This window comes from Ovis aries, chromosome 3 (genome assembly GCF_016772045.2).
Source record: "Ovis aries strain OAR_USU_Benz2616 breed Rambouillet chromosome 3, ARS-UI_Ramb_v3.0, whole genome shotgun sequence".
In the NCBI taxonomy this organism is placed as follows: domain Eukaryota; kingdom Metazoa; phylum Chordata; class Mammalia; order Artiodactyla; family Bovidae; genus Ovis; species Ovis aries.
The window spans coordinates 1,371,142-1,388,332 of record NC_056056.1 but is presented as its reverse complement, the minus strand read 5'-3'; the positions used below and the strand labels follow the sequence as shown (position 1 = coordinate 1,388,332).

At 58.1% G+C, this 17,191-nt stretch overlaps 1 protein-coding gene across 2 annotated transcripts in view; it reads left to right on the top strand.

Moving 5' to 3' along the window:
• OLFM1 (olfactomedin 1) overlaps window positions 1-7,355 on the top strand; it is a 39,731-nt gene extending 32,376 nt beyond the window's left edge. For both annotated transcript variants that reach the window (XM_027966138.2, XM_027966137.3), the window contains exon 6: window positions 5,661-7,355. In XM_027966138.2, the coding sequence (XP_027821939.1) occupies window positions 5,661-6,335 (675 nt within the window). In that variant the 3' untranslated portion in view covers window positions 6,336-7,355. The remainder of the gene's footprint in view (window positions 1-5,660) is intronic.
• The last annotated feature ends 9,836 nt before the right edge of the window (window positions 7,356-17,191 follow it).

Genomic DNA, 17,191 nt, shown 5'->3' with positions numbered 1-17,191 from the left:
GTGAGCTGCCCAAGGTCTCAGGAATGGCTGGTTAATGATTTTATTAACCGTTTATTGACCTCTGAGGTTCAGGCTGTCTCCCAACTCACCCTCCCCTCCAATGCCCTCTCCCCACCTCCTGCTGGGTCACACACACCCTGTGACCCAGCAGACCTGTTGGGGTCCGTGAGCCAGAACCAGTGACTTTGGTGCTGCAGAGGACGAACCCCAGTCTGGAGGATTCTACCCCAACTGACACCACAGGTGTTGTTCCTCTTGGTCCCCAGGTCAATGTCAGTTTTATTTTGTGTGGTGGTGTTCAGTTGCTCAGTTGTGTCCAACTCTTTCGACCCCATGGACTGCAGCATGCCAGGCTTCTCTGTCCTCCACTGTCTCCCGGAGTTTGTTCAAATTCAATTCCATTGAGTCAGTGATGCCATCCAACTGTCTCATCCTCTGTCGTCCCCTTCTCCTCCTGCCTTCAATCTTTCCCAGCAATCAAGATCTTTTCCCATAAGTTGGCTTTTTTTTTTGTAGTGAGCGCTTGTCAAATTATCTTGTCTCAGGTACCAAGTATCCGGGCTCCTAGAAGCCTCCTTATCATGAAGACAGCGGTTCACAAAGCCATCAATGTGGTGAGGGAGGCTTTTAGAAATTAGATATCTCTTTTCTGCTTGATGAGTTTGATTACCCTCCAGGAAGGGGGCCCTGGTGATGGACGGAGGGCAGGCGGGAAGGTGGGAAGAGGCCTTGGTGGGAGCCGGCTCCTTGGGGAGGGCACCGGCTCCTGGCAGGGCGCGCTGGGGCCCCTCCGTGGCGCTGGGGCCCCTCCGTGACCCTGGGCAGTTGGCAGCCCTGCCTCAAGCCGTAAGCTCAGCACAGCCGACAGCTCACAGCGATGCGTCCCCAGGTCTGGCCAGTGGTGTTTTGATCTTTCCCTTCTCTGTCTGATTTTGATCACACACATACACACACACAAACACACACACAGGAGACCAGTAACTCGCTCCAAAAAATAAATCAATGTCAGCTTCAGTGCAGGCCACAGGGGTGAGATAAGAGGGACTGCGGCTAACAGTGGGGGTGGGGAATTGCCTTGGGACCCCTGTCCAGGAGCCCTCAGGGGGCTTTCCTGTCCCCCTGCCTTTGTGCTGAGCTGTTAGAAGCAGGTTAGCACGTGTGCTAAGCGCCAGTCGGATGCCGGGCTCCCGCGGTCCTCCACCCAGCCCAGAAGCAGCCATTTTCTCAGCAGTGACCGGCCCGTATACTTTTTATTTTTTCAGCTATGGTCACAGGCAGTACGTTTCATGACCTTTTATTTTCTGTGGTTCTAAATGTAAAGAAAAATGCAAACAGGTTAGAGTCATCCTATAAACTTTTCATGGGATCTCTTGCCTTCCATCTGAATACTACCTTTATACATTTATTTTAGGAATATATTTAAGTTGTCAATTTGTTAATCACAATCAGTGAAACTGAAAGAAAATAGACATCATTCTTGATCTCAAAATATTTAAAATTAAGATCCAGAAACAAAACAATTACTCGAAAAGTTAATGTTGTAGAAATAATTCAAAACAGTTTAACATGTCAAAAGATATTCTGCTTATCATTAATTACCGAAACAATTATACACCAACTGGTCTGATGGGAATTAAGTACCAAAACTAAAAGAGTTGTTGTTCGGTCACTCAGTCGTGTCCGACTCTTTGTGACCCCATGGACTGCAGCACGCCAGGCTTCCCTGTCCTTCACCAGCTCCTGGAGCTTGCTCAAATTCATGTCCATTGAGCTGGTGATGCCATCCAACCATCGCGTCCTCTGTCAACCCCTTCTCCTCCCGCCTTCAATCTTTCCCAGCATCAGAGTCTTTTCCAGTGAGTCAGCTCTTCACATCAGGTGGCCAAAGTATTTGGAGCTTCTCTTTCAGCATCAGTCCTTCCAATGAATACTCAAATGTTGATTTCCTTTAGGATGGATTGGTTTGATCTCCTTGCAGAACCAAGGCACTCTCCAGAGTCTTCTCTAGAACTACAGTTCAAAAGCATCAATTATTCAGCGTTCAGCTTTCTTTATGGCCCGACTCTCACATCCATACATGACTACTGGAAAAGCCATAGCTTTGATTAGACGGACCTTCCCAGGCAAAGTGACGACTCTGGTTTTTACTGTGCTGTCTAGGTTGGTCATAGCTTTCCTTCCGAGGAGTAAGCGTCTTTTAAGTGGGCTGGTCGCCACCTCCACTCTAGGTGTAGCATCTCTGCTCTAGGCGTGGTCTTTAGCAGGGAATAACCCGCAGGTTGCTTTGTTTTTTCTGATGAGAAGGCCTTCGTGGGTGGGGGTGCTTCTGGGCGGGGGCACGCGGGCCTCAGACCTGCAGGGGCTCCCCCCGCCACTCGCCCAGGACCTCTCTTCTGCTGGCAGTCCCGCCGTGGGTGCCCCCTGCCTGGGGTTGCCCTGGCTGCTCACCCCCGTGTGCCCTCAGCTCTCGCCTCCTCAGCCCCGGGCGCCGCTGTCCTTCACGCAGAACAGCGCACACAGGGAGCTTCCGCCTGTGTGGAGGGTGGCCCTGAGGTCGCCAGTGCCCGGAGAACTGGAGGCTCTCAGCCCCTAGGCCAGCCTGAGCCGTCCTACCGGGCAGTGATGGTTCACCCTGCGGGTGCTGTGGTCATACCCGGGAGCAAGCTGGTGGAAGGTCGCTGTCTACCCCCATCGGAGCCTGCAAATGGGACCCGATTTGTGGGGTCGCATGGGCACGTCAGAGGGTGGCCTCCGGGGTCTGGGAGGAAGTGGCCCAGCGAAGGCGGGCAGCGGGTGTGGTGGACTCACCGCTGACCCTGGGTGAGACCCTCCCCTCTGGGCCTCTCCATACTGGGCGTTTGGGAGGGGTGGTCTCGGGGACCCTGCCAAATGTTAGAATCACCTGGAGGCTGTAACCAGCCCGTGCCCGGCTCCACCCCCAAGGTCTGTGTGGTTGTTCCGGGTGTGAAAGCTCCCAGGGGCCACAGCCAGGTGGAGGATGCTGGTTCCAGGCCTCAGCAGTTCTGGGCAGCATCCCAGAGGGGGCGGGACGGGCGGGGACGCAGGACGGGTGGAGAAGGACAAGGCGTCTGAGGTGAGACCGCAGTGAACGCAGAGGACTGGAGGGGGGCGCCAGCTGCCGTCAGGGCCTTTGGGGGCTGTGATGAGCTTCTCTTTCTGCACAGAGGGGCTCACAGTGGCTTCGGCCTCCAGGCTGAGAGCTGGCTGGCAAACGTCTGGCGCCTGTGCTCACTTTCCCTCCCGCCCTCCACTGCCTCCGCCCAGTGCTGGGCCAGCTGATCGGAGGAAAGGGCCGTTCAGTCAGTTCAGTCCTCAGTCATGTCCGACTCTTTGTGACCCCATGGACTGCAGCACACCAGGCCTCCCTGTCCATCACCAACTGCCGGAGTTCACTCAGACTCATGTCCATTGAGTCGGTGATGCCATCCAACCATCTCATCCTCTGTCGTCCCCTTCTTCCACTCTCAATCTTTCCCAGCATCAGGGTCTTTTCAAACAAGTCAGTTCTTCCCATCAGGTGGCCAAAGTATTGGAGTTTCACCTTCAGCACCAGTCCTTCCATTGAACACCCAGGACTGATCTCCTTTAGGATTGACTGGTTTGATATCCTGACTGTCCAAGGGACTCTCAAGAGTCTTCTCCAGCACCACAGCTCAAAAGCATCAATTCTTTGGCACTCAGCTTTCTTTATAGTTTAAAAGTCCTTAAAACTTGGATGCTGACTTCACCCAGCTCTGCCCACAGGATGGAGGTCCAGGGACGCATGAACCCAACCAAGTACTGCACCACTCATGGGGGCAGCGGAGAAGGGAGCATATTCAAAGAGCTGTGATGGGGGCTCAGGAGAGGGTGCAGAGGGGCTGTCACTTGAGCTCAGTCTTGAGAGAAGCAGTGAGCTCCCCGTCCGGGAGGCAACCAAGAGGAGGCACGGTGTGAGAGGAGTGCCCGCCCATCACCTGTGCACTTCTGGCCCCCTCCCTGACCCCCACCCAGCCCCTTGTGCCCCTCTAACCCACAGCCCACAGCACTGACCCCCCACCCAGCCCCGCGCCCCCTCTAACCCACAGCACGGACCCCACCCAGCCCTGTGCCCCCTCTAACCCACAGCACAGACCCCACCCAGCCCCACGCCCCCTCTAACCCACAGCACAGACCCCACCCAGCCCTGCGCCCCTCTAACCCGCAGCCCACAGCACTGACCCCCACCCAGCCCCGCGCCCCCTCTAACCCGCAGCCCACAGCACTGACCCGCATCCAGCCCTGCACCCCCTCTAACCCGCAGCCCACAGCACTGACCCCCACCCAGCCCCACGCCCCCTCTAACCCGCAGCCCACAGCACTGACCCCCACCCAGCCCCGCGCCCCCTCTAACCCACAGCACGGACCCCACCCAGCCCTGCGCCCCTCTAACCCAGAGCACTGAGGGCTGCTCCTACAGACCAAAGGCAATGAACAGCCTCAGATGAGACCCAGCTCTTGGTTTATTTGAATCTTGTTAAAAACAGAAAGCACATCTGTCTCTAAGCATTGAATGGGTGTCTCAGGAGCAAGGGTGCATTTTTTGGTTGTTTTTTTAAATTTTTAACGCATGTGTAAAACCACGTCTGAAAGCTCCCACATCCTTAATCTCTCCTGCAGCCAGCAGAGCCCTTGACGGATAAAGCAGCTGTCTTATTGCCAGACAGATGCACCGGGAATGGCATTAGCCTGGCAGATTTTCCTCTGACTAACTGCATCGCTTTCTAATTTGCTCCCAGATTGGTTGAAAATGACTAAAGCGTTTTGTACAAAGTCTAGACAGTTTTCGAGTCAACCGGCGTTTAAGCGATCATGGGAGGCTCTTCCTCCGTACCCCTGACTCGGGCCTCGCTGGGCTTGCTGCCGTGGTTGGACTGCGCTCAGAGCCCGGGGAGCCGGGTTCCTCAGGGAGAGGCGCTTGCCCGGGACTGGGAGTGACTGTACACACAGCGTCCCTTCTGCCAGACTAATGACGTCCCCCCACCGGCCGGTGAGTCAGTCCGGCCCGCTGTGAGGCTGGCACGGAAGGAGAGGCCTGACGCACGTGCCCCCAGGGCGCCCGGTGTCCCCTTCCTGGTGATCTCGAGAGTGGTCAGCCTCACCCACTGGCTGGCGCTGTGGGCATGCGTCCTCACGTGGGCCAGGCGGCCGTGCCCTCCACCCAGTGTCCTGTGGAGGGCGATGTCCCCTGCTGATGGGGGCCAGCCTTCCCAGATGAGATGGACCACCTGCTGTGCACCCTCGCCCGGGAGAGCAGGGAGCAGTCAGATGGCTCACAGCCCAGGGGTACCCAGACAGACGCTCTCGGGGACCTCTAGTGGGTTCTGCCACCACCCGCCTGGCGGGAACAGCAGAGGGCGCCTGCCGGCCACGCCCGCAGCCAGGCTGTGGGTCCCACGTCCATGCACATGGTGTCCTTCCCCAGACTGGACGCTCCCTTCCCGATGGGGAGGTGGCCCCTGCAGAAGCACCCCGTGGGTGTGGAGGAGGGGCGTGACCTCATTTCCTCTGCTCTCTCCCTGGGCACCGCGTCTCCAGATCCCCAGTCCGGGAGGTGGTGCCTTCCCGGGGTGGGGGGTCCCCCTCCTTCAGCACCACTGACGGGTCCGCTGTCCCCGCAGGTCTGGTACATGGACGGCTACCACAACAACCGCTTCGTCCGCGAGTACAGATCCATGCTGGACTTCATGACCACGGACAACTTCACGTCCCACCGCCTCCCGCACCCCTGGTCCGGCACAGGGCAGGTGGTCTACAACGGCTCCGTCTACTTCAACAAGTTCCAGAGCCACATCATCATCCGCTTCGACCTGAAGACGGAGACCATCCTCAAGACGCGCAGCCTGGACTACGCGGGCTACAACAACATGTACCACTACGCCTGGGGCGGCCACTCGGACATCGACCTCATGGTGGACGAGAACGGGCTGTGGGCCGTCTACGCCACCAACCAGAACGCCGGCAACATCGTCATCAGCAGGCTGGACCCCGTGTCCCTGCAGGCGCTGCAGACCTGGAACACCAGCTACCCGAAGCGCAGCGCCGGCGAGGCCTTCATCATCTGCGGCACGCTCTACGTCACCAACGGCTACTCGGGCGGCACCAAGGTCCACTACGCCTACCAGACCAACGCCTCCGCCTACGAGTACATCGACATCCCCTTCCAGAACAAGTACTCCCACATCTCCATGCTGGACTACAACCCCAAGGACCGCGCCCTGTACGCCTGGAACAACGGCCACCAGGTCCTCTACAACGTCACCCTTTTCCACGTCATCCGCTCCGACGAGCTGTAGTCCCCGCCCCGGCCCCCGGGGGCCGCCGGCCCGCGCCCTCACCCGCCCGGAAGCGCCTGTGGGACAGCTGCGAGGCGACGTGGGGGAGACGAACAAGGCTCGTTCTGAAAACTCATCAGCAACGGGGACTCCGGCGTCTCGGGGGCGGGGAGGGGGCGGGGAGGCACTGCCCCCACGTTTCTGCAGCTCCAGCCGGAGGGCGCCCGCCGTGGACAGAATTGACGTTCCCCTTATTGACGGCTGGAACCACAGCCCCGGGGCTCCCCGGTCCCCCCACCCGGTCCCCCTTTCTGGTCAATATACTCAAGATATAAGGCGATGACTGTTGGCCAGCTCTCACCAAGAACAATTAGGATCGCATGGACTTGGCCGTAGATCGTGGTCAGCTCGATGGACATGAGTGTCGTGTCTCATTGAAGCGCCCCCCCACCCCCGCCCGGGCTGTGCTCGGCGACGGAGGGGCGACGTAGGCTCTGTAGCTGCATCTCATCACCACCGCTGTCCTCAACCGTGTGTTGTGTCTTAGATGAACCGAGCCGAGACTCCGAGAAGCCCGTGGGCCCACGTCTGCCCCAGAGCGGCGGCCGGCGTGCGTGGACAGGCGCAGGGCCCCGCCGTCCGGACCCCGTACCCCGTAGCTCCATTGTGCAGTGTCCGTCTGTTGCTCCCTTGAGGTGGTGACCTATCTCTTTAGTCGATGCCGTGGGTGTTGTAAGTGCAGTGCTGTAGTTTGGATTAATAAGTGGATGGCTTTTGTTTCTCAAGAGAAAAAAAAACACACATCAGTGTTCGCCCTAGTAGACATGATCAAGGTTGATAATCATTAAAGGAAATACCCTCTTCTCGTTAAATTACCTTAGATAGTGTAACCACGGAGAAGGGCTCCTCTCGGGAAACTCTGGTTTCCAAAGGGAAAGAAGTGCTTCTGTGGGCAGCAGTGTGCGGAAAGTGCATTTTTTAAGTAAAAAAGAGGGAAACTTTGTGCTATCCGATTAAGGAACAATAAAAGTATCAGGAGACCTTCTTGCTTCGTTTGTCATCTCGGAAGGTTTTGAAAATGACCAAGGCTTCCGGATCCTTGAGGCCAGGTTCCAGTATGAGCGTCCCCCTTGGGGGAGGAGGTTTGGGCGTGTTTGGGACACAAGGCCCACGGGGTCCCTGGGCATCCGGCGCCCCCCCAAAGTCAGAATTCGAGAATCGCCCTGGAGGTCCCTACCCCTAGGGTGAGTCTCAGTCCAAGGATAGCCCCACTGGGAGTCCCACCCACTCCATCCAGACAGGCTTTTCCAAGTTGCCTTGGGAAGAAACTTGGGACAAGCACCCACTTCCAACGTGGCAGGGGGCGTCTGCAAAGACCCTGCTGAGAAGCGGGCAAAGGTGAAGCCAGGCCCGCTCCAGCCAGTTGGCTCACTAGGAGGACAGGGGGTCCAGGAGACTAGTGACCAGCCCCACCTGGGCTCCCTTGAGACAGAGACCCTCACGCTTCGGGGGAGCCCAGGTCACGTGGCCAGGCCTGCAGCTGCCAAGCCGGGCCCCATTTCTGAGGGGACCTGAGGTCTGCACAGGACAGGGCTGTTCTGCAGGGCCCTGGGGGTTCGCGGGGGCAGAGGAGGCACGTGCTGCATGCATGCCAAGCCGCTTCAGGTGCGTCTGACTCTGCGACCCCACGGACTGTGGCTCCTCCGTCCCTGGGATGCTCCAGGCAAAAACACTGGAGGGGGTTGCCATGCCCTCCTCCAGGAGATCTTCCCGATTCAGGGATCGAACCCAGGTCTCTTACGTCTCCTGCACTGGCAGGCAGGTTCTTGACAACCAACGCCACCTGAAGGGCCCACAGAAGACACGGGTCAGAGTTCAGGGCCGGCCTCAGCACTAGCGGTCAAGGCAGCAGGTGGCCTTCCATCCCGGCCCCCACCCTCTGCTCTGCTCGAGGCCGCTGGCCTCCTTGGCAGGGTGGATGGCAGGCCGGTGGTGTGGGCCTGGGGAAGAGCCGGTGCCCCCCGCGAGCTGGGCCCAGCTGGCACCGCACCCGAGGCAGAGAGCGGAGGAGCTGACTCGCCCTCGGAGTCGGCACAAGGGCGTCCAGGAACATCCAGCTCCGTCCGCGGGCCCCCTCAGAGTCTGGAGCCGCCAAGATGAGACAGGGAGCCGGTTGGGCAAGGAGACCGCGGGGGTGTGGGGCCAGGTCCTGCCGGTCACAGCGATGCCCCTGGGCTCTGGCCCGTGGTCAGGAGAATGTGAGATGAGACAGAGGGCAGAGGCGTGCTGCTCGACCCCTGAGCCCACTGGTGAGGGACACGCTGAGGAGGAAAGGCATGACCCCCGGCCGGGGCTCACCTGCTGTTGGGGTCTCCCGGGCATTTCCCTGGATCGCGGTCAGCGCCCCCATGAGAAATTGGGTGGGCCCTGGACCACGGGGAGGGGAGAGATGGAGTCAGAGGACCCAGGAAAAGTGCAGGGTAGGGGTGCTGGCCAGCAGGGCAGCCTGCGGGAGGGGTGAAGCCTCAAACGGTTGGGGACCACTTCACCCTCCCTGCCCCAGGACCACGTCTCCACGCGCACTGGGCACTCGGCTCACAACCACACACTGCACTGTGGGTGGACAGGCCTCCTCCTCCTGGCTCAGGTCCCCTCTAAGCCCAGCGCCCCGCAGCCTCCCCCTCTGCCCGCCCGTGAGACCCACGAAGCAGGCCACCTCCAGGCTAACCTCAACACCTTTGCCTGCACCCCCAACATCCGTCCTCCCCTCCCCAGCTCAGGGTTCCGCCTTCCAGAAGCTTCTCACTCCCCATCCCCAGACGGGGTATTGCTTCTCTGTGTTCCTTTGCGCCCTTCCTTCGTCCCGGGCTCCGGCTGCCCTTCCTCCCAGTCTGTGAGTCTCTTACACCTAACACATTCTGGGAGGCTTGTTGTTTAGTTATGAAGTTGCATCTGACTCCGCACAACCCCATGGACTGTGGACCCCATGGACCCCACACGCCAGGCCTCCCTGCCTTTCACTATCCCCTGGAGCTCACTCAAACTCATGTCCATTGAGTCGGTGATGCCATCCAACCATCTCATCCTGTGTCATCCCCTTCTCCTCCTGCCTTCAATCTTTCCCAGCATCAGGGTCTTTTCCAGTGAGTCAGCTCTTCGAATCAGGTGGCCAAAGTATTGGAGCTTCAGCCTCAGCATCAGTCCTTCCAGTGAGTATTCAGAACTGATTTCCTTTAGGATGGACTGGTTGGATCTCCTTGCTGTCCAAAGGTCTCTCAAGAGTCTTCTCCAACACCATGGTTGGAAAGCATCAATTCTTAGGCGCTCAGCTCTCTTTATAGCCCAGCTCTCACCTTCATACATAATACTGGGAAAACCACAGCCTTGACTACGTGGACCTTTCCTGGCAAAGTGAAGTCTCTGCTTTTTTAACCTGCTGTCTAGTTTTTTCATATTTTTCCTCCCAAGGAGCAAGCGTCTTTTAATTTTGAGGCTGCAGTCTGTCTGCTTTGATTTTGGAGCCCAAGCAAATGAAATCTGACGTTTGTGAGATTTGGGCATTTTTATTCATCAAGCCCAAGACAAAATAATCCCCCAAATCCTTTCTTGCTCTCTCGTTGATGTGACTGGGTTTCCTTCACCAGATGCCCTGACCCCTGACGAGGTGGGGAGGGTAGGAGATGCCTGAGCTTAATTAGAGTCTCATCGGCTAGAAGTCCTCCACCACCGCAGGATGAGCTGCAATTAAAACGTTTAGAAGTGGGAGGCCCTTCTCCATTCATGCTTGCAAGTTACCTCTGGGGGAGCCACACAGAGTCCTCTGCCAGAGAGCCTGGGGCTGGCTCGTCATAGAAAAGCCCCAGCTTCAGTGAGACAGTCTAAGCGGCCACCGACTGTATTCCTCGGTGGGAGTCTGCGCGGGGACAATCAGGCCAGGATTGTTAGGTGATTACAGCTGCAATTACAGGCCGATCTCATCCTAATTTCTCCTTAATGACGCAGGAGACAGCAAACACTCAAATGCCTGCTCCGAGTCACCAGGAGGCAGAATAACGACCCTGTGGCTTCAGAATGGATCTGCTGTCTCCCTCTGAGCGTTTGCCGGGGAAAATATTCCTCCAGGATATTAAATACGCAAGAAAAATGGTTTCATCCAGAGAGCAAATAAAACAACCGGCTTGCCACTAAATCTCCCAGCTTCCAATAACTGAATATATTGGCTGATGGCAGAACATCTGTAGATGAATTTTCTTTATTAAAAGTTTGGCCCAGAATCAAAACCCAGCAGTTCCTCAGGAGGGACCGGAGGCCAGAGCGTGAGACGCCCAGGCCTGGGTGCAGCTGGAGGGGCCTGGAATATTCCTGGTTTCCGCAGAGTTCTTCCTGCAGGAGGCCTGTGATGGCTGACCCCACACAGCTGCCCATGGAATTCACCTCTGGCTCCCGGAGTTACGATGCCCGTGCAGTTTCCAGGGGGCGAGAGATGAGGGTGGCCAAGCTCTCACAAGAGACCAGGAAGCAGGCATCTCGTGGTTTTTGAGGGGAAGCTCGAGGTCTCCAGACCAAGGCCAAGCTCCACCCGGGAGAAGGGGAAAGAAGGTGAAGCTGCTTCAGGTAGCTGAACATGCCAGGGCTAGCGGGTAGTGACTGTTTTTAATTGGAACATCTAACCTAACCCTGTTTCCAGATTAAGTGGTAAAGATTGGGCCCCGATGCCACTCAGAAGCCGATGTTGACACTGGCTCCCCGCACCTCTTGGCCTCTGTCCGCTAAAGAAGACACGCAGCATGGGAGTGGAAGCTCGGGCTCAATGGGGGCAACATGGGGGCTGCAGCCCAGGGGACCAGAGCTCGGAGAGCGCTGAGAGACTGCTCCGCCGAGGCCGTGGGGGGACCAACAGATAAGGTTTGGGTGACGAAGGGAGTTCCACACAGCCGAGCGCTTAGTTTACAGAACCTTTTCTGTTCGTCACGAGGAGCTGGTGTCACCAGGAAGGGGTTTAGCTCTTCTCCAGATATGAGGAGAAGGCGATGGCACCCCGCTCCAGTGCTCTCGCCTGGAGAATCCCATGGATGGAGGAGCCTGGTGGGCTGCAGTCCGTGGGGTCACTAAGCGTCGGACACGACTGAGCGACTTCCCTTTCACTTTTCACTTTCGTGCAGTGGAGAAGGAAATGGCAGCCCACTCCAGTGTTCTTGCCTGGAGCATGCCAGGGACGGGGGAGCCTGGCGGGCTGCCGTCTACGGGGTCGCACAGAGTCAGACACGACTGAAGCAACCTAGCAGCAGCAGCAGATATGAGGAGATGTCAGGACTGGTGTCATGAAATCAGTTCCTGAAAATATCCAGCCGTCTGCAGACCTGTTCCGCCAGTGTCCCTGGGGCACAGAGCGCCCCCGCCGCCCTGAACCCCCTTCAGGGAGGTGTCAAAGGTCAGCAGCCGCAGCAGCCCAGGCGGACACCAGGTGCCCTGTAGGTCAGTCGCTGACAACGCTCCTGGCAGTGCCAGTTGGCGGCTGACACCTCACGCCAGGTGTAGGAGAGACGCCAGGTTCCCCATCCTCGGATACAAAGTCGCTCAGGACTGAGCTTCCGACCCACAAAGGGCACCGACAGCCGCAGTACAGCCCAGGCCAGCACGGGACACGTCAGAAGACCTGGGGCTCCCTGGAGAAGGTGGGCAGTGGTTGGGTCACCGCTGGGCCCGGCCCGTGGGCAGCGAGCGGTTTCTCCAGGCTCAAGGGAAAGGAACCGCCCCCCGCTACCCCGCAGCAGGCCCGAGAGGCTGGAATGGGAGGGAGGTGGCTGGGGTCCAGTCCTCATCCAAACACCTGTGCGGGTGTGGCCTTTCCCTGAGAGAAGCGTGATCTGGGGGCTGCCGGCCCGGGAGAAGCGAGGCGACGTCCCTGGCTCAGGAGCTCTAATCGGCTTGATCCGTCTGAGGCCCTGTGTCAGCAGGCCCAGGCCGAGCAGCACCTTCCAGGTGTGAAGGAGGCGGTCTGCTCACCGGCAGGTAAGCTGCCCCCTCCTCGGTGGCCCAGGTCTGTGGTACTGAGGAGCGGCTCCCATGGGAACCATCGCCGTTTCATTTCCTGGGGGTGTACTGTCTCTAAAAGGGTCTCCTGTAAGCAGGGTTTGGCGTTAATAAATCTACTGTTAGAGATTATGTTCACAGGCTGTAAGGATGAGGTCGAGTCCTTTGAGCCCAACAACCAGGAGAGGCGAGTGTTGGTGCGCAAGCCCCGCTGGCGAGTGATTGCCTCTCGCCGTCGCCACATGCTTCCCCCGGAGGTGACGCTAGGGGCGTGGACTCTTCGTCTTCACTGACGTGTGTATCCCGTCATGCAGATGCCGCAAGGTGTGTGTCTTGGCACCCCGTGGTGGGTATGTGGGTTGTTTCTTAGAGTCTGTTCTTAAGAACCATTCGTTTCAAATGACCTTGTGTAAAATCACATCGCATATTGTATGTGCTGTGTTTTTGGAATAAAGGATCTGAGGGCAAACGCGTCTGTTATTCTGCCCGATGCTGGTGACTTCCCTTCCCCGGAGGCCGCGCCACTTTGCCTTCCTCCTAGCAAAGCACGAGAGTGCAGGCTTCCTCCTGGGGTGCTTGGGAAACCTTTCGGAGACTTTCAGCCTGGGAGGTAAGACATGGTGTCTCCGAGCTCTTTGAATTTTCGCTTCTCTTATGAAGAATCAGGGTGGCATCTCTCACTTGTCTCAAGGCCACTGGCAACATTTACCTGGGGGTCCAGGGGCTGAGACCCCACGCGCTCAGTGCAGGGGGCCCGGGTTCCGTCCCTGTCGGGGAGCTGGATCCCACGTGCCGCAACTAAGACCCAGCACAGCCGAATAAACAAATATATTTTCTTAATTTGTCTGGGAACTCTCAGTTCATATCTTTTGCCCACTGTTTTTCTACTCAGCTGCTGAGAATTTTCTCCTACACGAATGTTGGGAGCTCCTTATCTGTGCGGGAAGTCGGCCTTTGTGTTTCAGGGGGTTGCAAATATCACGTGGTCTGTCAGCCTTGACTTGGGTTACAGTGGGCTTTTTGTAAATGTAGCTGGAATTGTCACTTTCCCTTCTGAAGCCTTTGTCTCTGAGTCACAGTAAGGCTATTGTAACGAATGGACTCACTTTCCTCTGCTGCGGGTACCTTCGGGGCTTGTGTGAAGGCAGGTCCAGTTTTGAAAAAAATGAAGTCAAAATGTTCAGTCACTCTTGTGTCTGACTCTGCAACCCCACAGACCATAACCCACCGGACTTCTCTGTCCATGGGATTCTCCAGGCAAGAATACTGGAGTGGGCAGCCACTCTCTTCTCCAGGAGTTCCTCCCGACCCAGGGATCTAATCTGGGTCTCTTGCATTGCAGGCGGATTCTTTACCATCTGAGCCTCCAGGGAAGGCCCCCCCCCGGGTCCACCCCATGGACAGCAACATGCCAGGCTCCTCCATCCTCCACCATGTCACTTTGCTCAAATTCATGTCCACTGAATCAGTGATGCCATCCAACCACCTCATCCTTTGCCTCCCCTTCTCCTCCCGCTTTCAATCTTTCCCAGCATCATGGTCTTTTCCGATGAGTGGGCTCTTTGCATCAGGTGGCCCAAGTATTGGAGCTTCAGCATCAGTCCTTCCAATGAATATTCAGCGTTTATTTCCTTTAGAATGGATTGCTTTGATTTCCTTGCAGTCAAAGCAACTCTCAAGAGTCTTCCCCAGCACCACATTCAAAAGCACCAATTCTTCAGCACTCTGCTTTCTTTATGATCCAACTCTCACACCCGTACTTTTACCATTTTCCAAAAGCCTTCCCAGCTGTCCCAACACAAGTTATTAAATAGCCCAACTTCCCCCCCACAACCCCCAGCTGAACCCTAGGCTGAGGGCCCCGTGTACTTAGACCCCATTTCTTGGCTTTTCTCTTTCTGTGTTTGATCTTGTCACTGAAAATTCGACTATTTACATAAATTTCCATACATTTGCCTATAGGTGAATATTCATGGGCTCTATGACGTGGATGCTTATTCCCTTGCCTTTTAGAATGCTTTTCCGAAGGTTTGTGTACAAGGACGTCTAATCTCCATGTTTGCGAAGGCTCGCCCCAGGGACGACTGTCCAATCGGAGCGGGACTTTCTGCCTTTACTGATCTTGTCAGATCAGCAAAGATTAAAGCGGTTCGGGGAGGCTGTGTCTCTGTGAAGCTCTTCTTCTCCATCTGGAGACGCTGCCAGGACGTGGGCACAAGGTGAGGTCCAGCCCTCCGAAGGGTCCCTGGGAAACCCTCATCCCACGTGGTGCCTCCGCTCAGCCATCTGGCTGCCCACCCCAGGGGCTGACCGGAGGTGGAACTGGGGCGCGTCCCGCCCGCTTCTCTCCCTGCCCTCGCTGGCCGTCGGCACACACAGCCTGTCCTCCAGCTGGTGAGTCACTAGACGCTTATTCATCACACAGCAGGCAGCGAAAGGTGCCAGAACGGTGCGCCCGCAAGGATCCAGGCTCGCCCCGCAGCCCAGCCCTCGGGGCTGGTAAGTCAGTGCAACAGGCACCCAGCAAGGCAGCGGAGGGAGGCGGGGCCCTGGCCAAGGAAGGTGGAGGTTGGCATCATCTCTGCTCCTCCTCGCTAGGGGAGGCTGGGGTGGGGTGCCGGGCCTTTCCTCGGTGTGCCCTGCATCCCACTGCCTCCCACCTGCACACACCTACACACGCCTGCACACACTGACTAATTCCAAGCGGTCTCAGAGCAGCTGCAGGTCAGCAGGCCAGCCTGTGAGCCCCCTTGGTGGCTCCTTCAAGGTTCCGTCTCCACTTTGGTGACTCAGATGGTTAAGAATCTGCCTGCGACGCAGGAGACCTGAGTTCGATACCTGGGTTGGGAAAACCCCCTAGAGAAGGGCATGGCAACCCACTCCAGTATTCTTGCCTGGAGAATCCCCTGGACAGAGGAGCCTGGAGCCCACGGGGTCGCGAAGCCTCAGACACGACCGAGTGGCTACCACTTCGACTGCACTTTCACGCTACTGCTTGCACAGGAGACAGCACTCACCTGCCCTGGTCCAGGCCTCCCAGCTTGGAGGGAGGGCACAGCTGGGCAGTGACGTCACAGGACCTGGGCTGCGGTCTGGGGCAGGATGGGGGGTTGTGGAGGAAGCACCTCCCGGCTCCCGAGCCGGCGGCCCTGTGTCTGTGACGCTCCATTGAGGCCGGCGGGAGCACCAGGCTTCACGTGGGAAGACCAGGGGCTCCAGCCTTGAGGCAAAGAGCCTGCAGCCCTCTTAACCCCACCCCCCTCTGCAGGAAACCAATGTCCTCATCAGATGGCCGCTCAGCCCTTTGCTCCTCCTGGAAGGCATCGAGCTCATGCAGACCAGGGACCACCTGGACAGCCGGGCTCAGCTCAGTGGCCAACCTGCGAGGGCAGCGGGACCCGGGTTCCTGCGGAATGGAGAGCCGCATCTGGCGAGGCCAGTGGGATCACACGCATTCTCTGCTAATGGGCCCGAGTCCCCAGGATTGCTGGGGGATGCAAGCTGCCCCTTACCCCGAGCTGGTTCTCATTTCCTCAGTCCGGCCCCGGGGAGAGAGGGCCATGACAGCAGAGACGGCTCCAGCAGCGACTCCGGAAAAAACAGCAATTTCCTTACGTGTCTTTCCCTTCCCGGTATGGGCTGGAAAATAAGGTTGCCGGGATGATGTTGCTGGGCGCGTTTTTCTCTGTTTCATTTTTGCTTACTGAGCCTCAGGCTATTCCTGAAGGACCTCCCTGCCCTCCCCCGAGCCTCCCCCATCCCCAGCACCTTCTCCCATCAGCGGCCCTCGAGGACCTCCTGAACAGCAAGGCCTTTGCCAGCAGCAGCCCCAGCCCGCCACCAGGCTGCCCCAGGACCAGGGACCGGGAAGGTGCCCACCCTCCTGCTGCGTCACCGCGCAGTCCGGCTCCAGGGTCCCACCACTGCCTCCTGCAAACAGCCGGACAGGGTCTCCTCTCCGGGCTCATCTCACCTACATGGGCGCCTGGGTTGCCTCTATGTTGGCAGCGGCAGGTCCTGAGAGAGAAGACGTTGGGACACTCAGAGGAGCTGACGGCCTCAGGAAGAGCCGAGAAAGGAGATGCTCCTTTCAAGCCTTCCTGCAGCTCAGCGGCTCCAGGCCGGGCCTGCGAATCAAGGAGCTTCAGATGTGATGCCCAGCGGAGAAGCTCCTCGGGTGCTAGCTCCCAGGAGGCCGCCGTCCACCGGCACCAGCTAGTCCCGGAAGGCTGGCGTGAGCTCCCTGGGTGATGACCCCTTAATTCAGTTGCCGCTGGAGCTCCATGCAGACACCCAGCCCTCAAGGCATTCTGGGTCCAGCAGAGGGGAGACGGAGACAGCTCCGGAAGGCGTCGGGAGGCTCCGAGTCTCGGACACTGGGCCCACCCGTGGCAGACTCAAGCAGACTCTTCAGGCCTCGGTGGCTCTACAAGTGCACGGCTGGAGTTGCCTGAAGGCGGCTTGCTGGGTGAGAAGCGTCCTGCTCCCAGGCCCCAGCAACCCCCCTCTCCCGCCGGCACAGGCTCTCGCAGGAGCCATCTGCACAAAGGAACCAAACAATCATGGAACCCCCACCAAGGGAGAAGCCGGGGACAGCGAACAGGCGGTAGATGCTGGAGGTCGTGCGGTCCAGTCAAATCTCTGCTCCAGCGCAGGGGCGGCCACACCCCTGGCCCCACAGGACCCACCCTTGGGTCATCCTGAGGGACCTCTGAGCCGCCAGGCCTATGGACGCAGGCAGGGCCCCAAACACGGAGGCTGGGGCCAGGGCTGGGACCATGCAGTGGGGGGACAAGGGGGCAGGGCCCTGGGGCAGCTGGCCCGGCCACCTCTCCTCAGAGCCC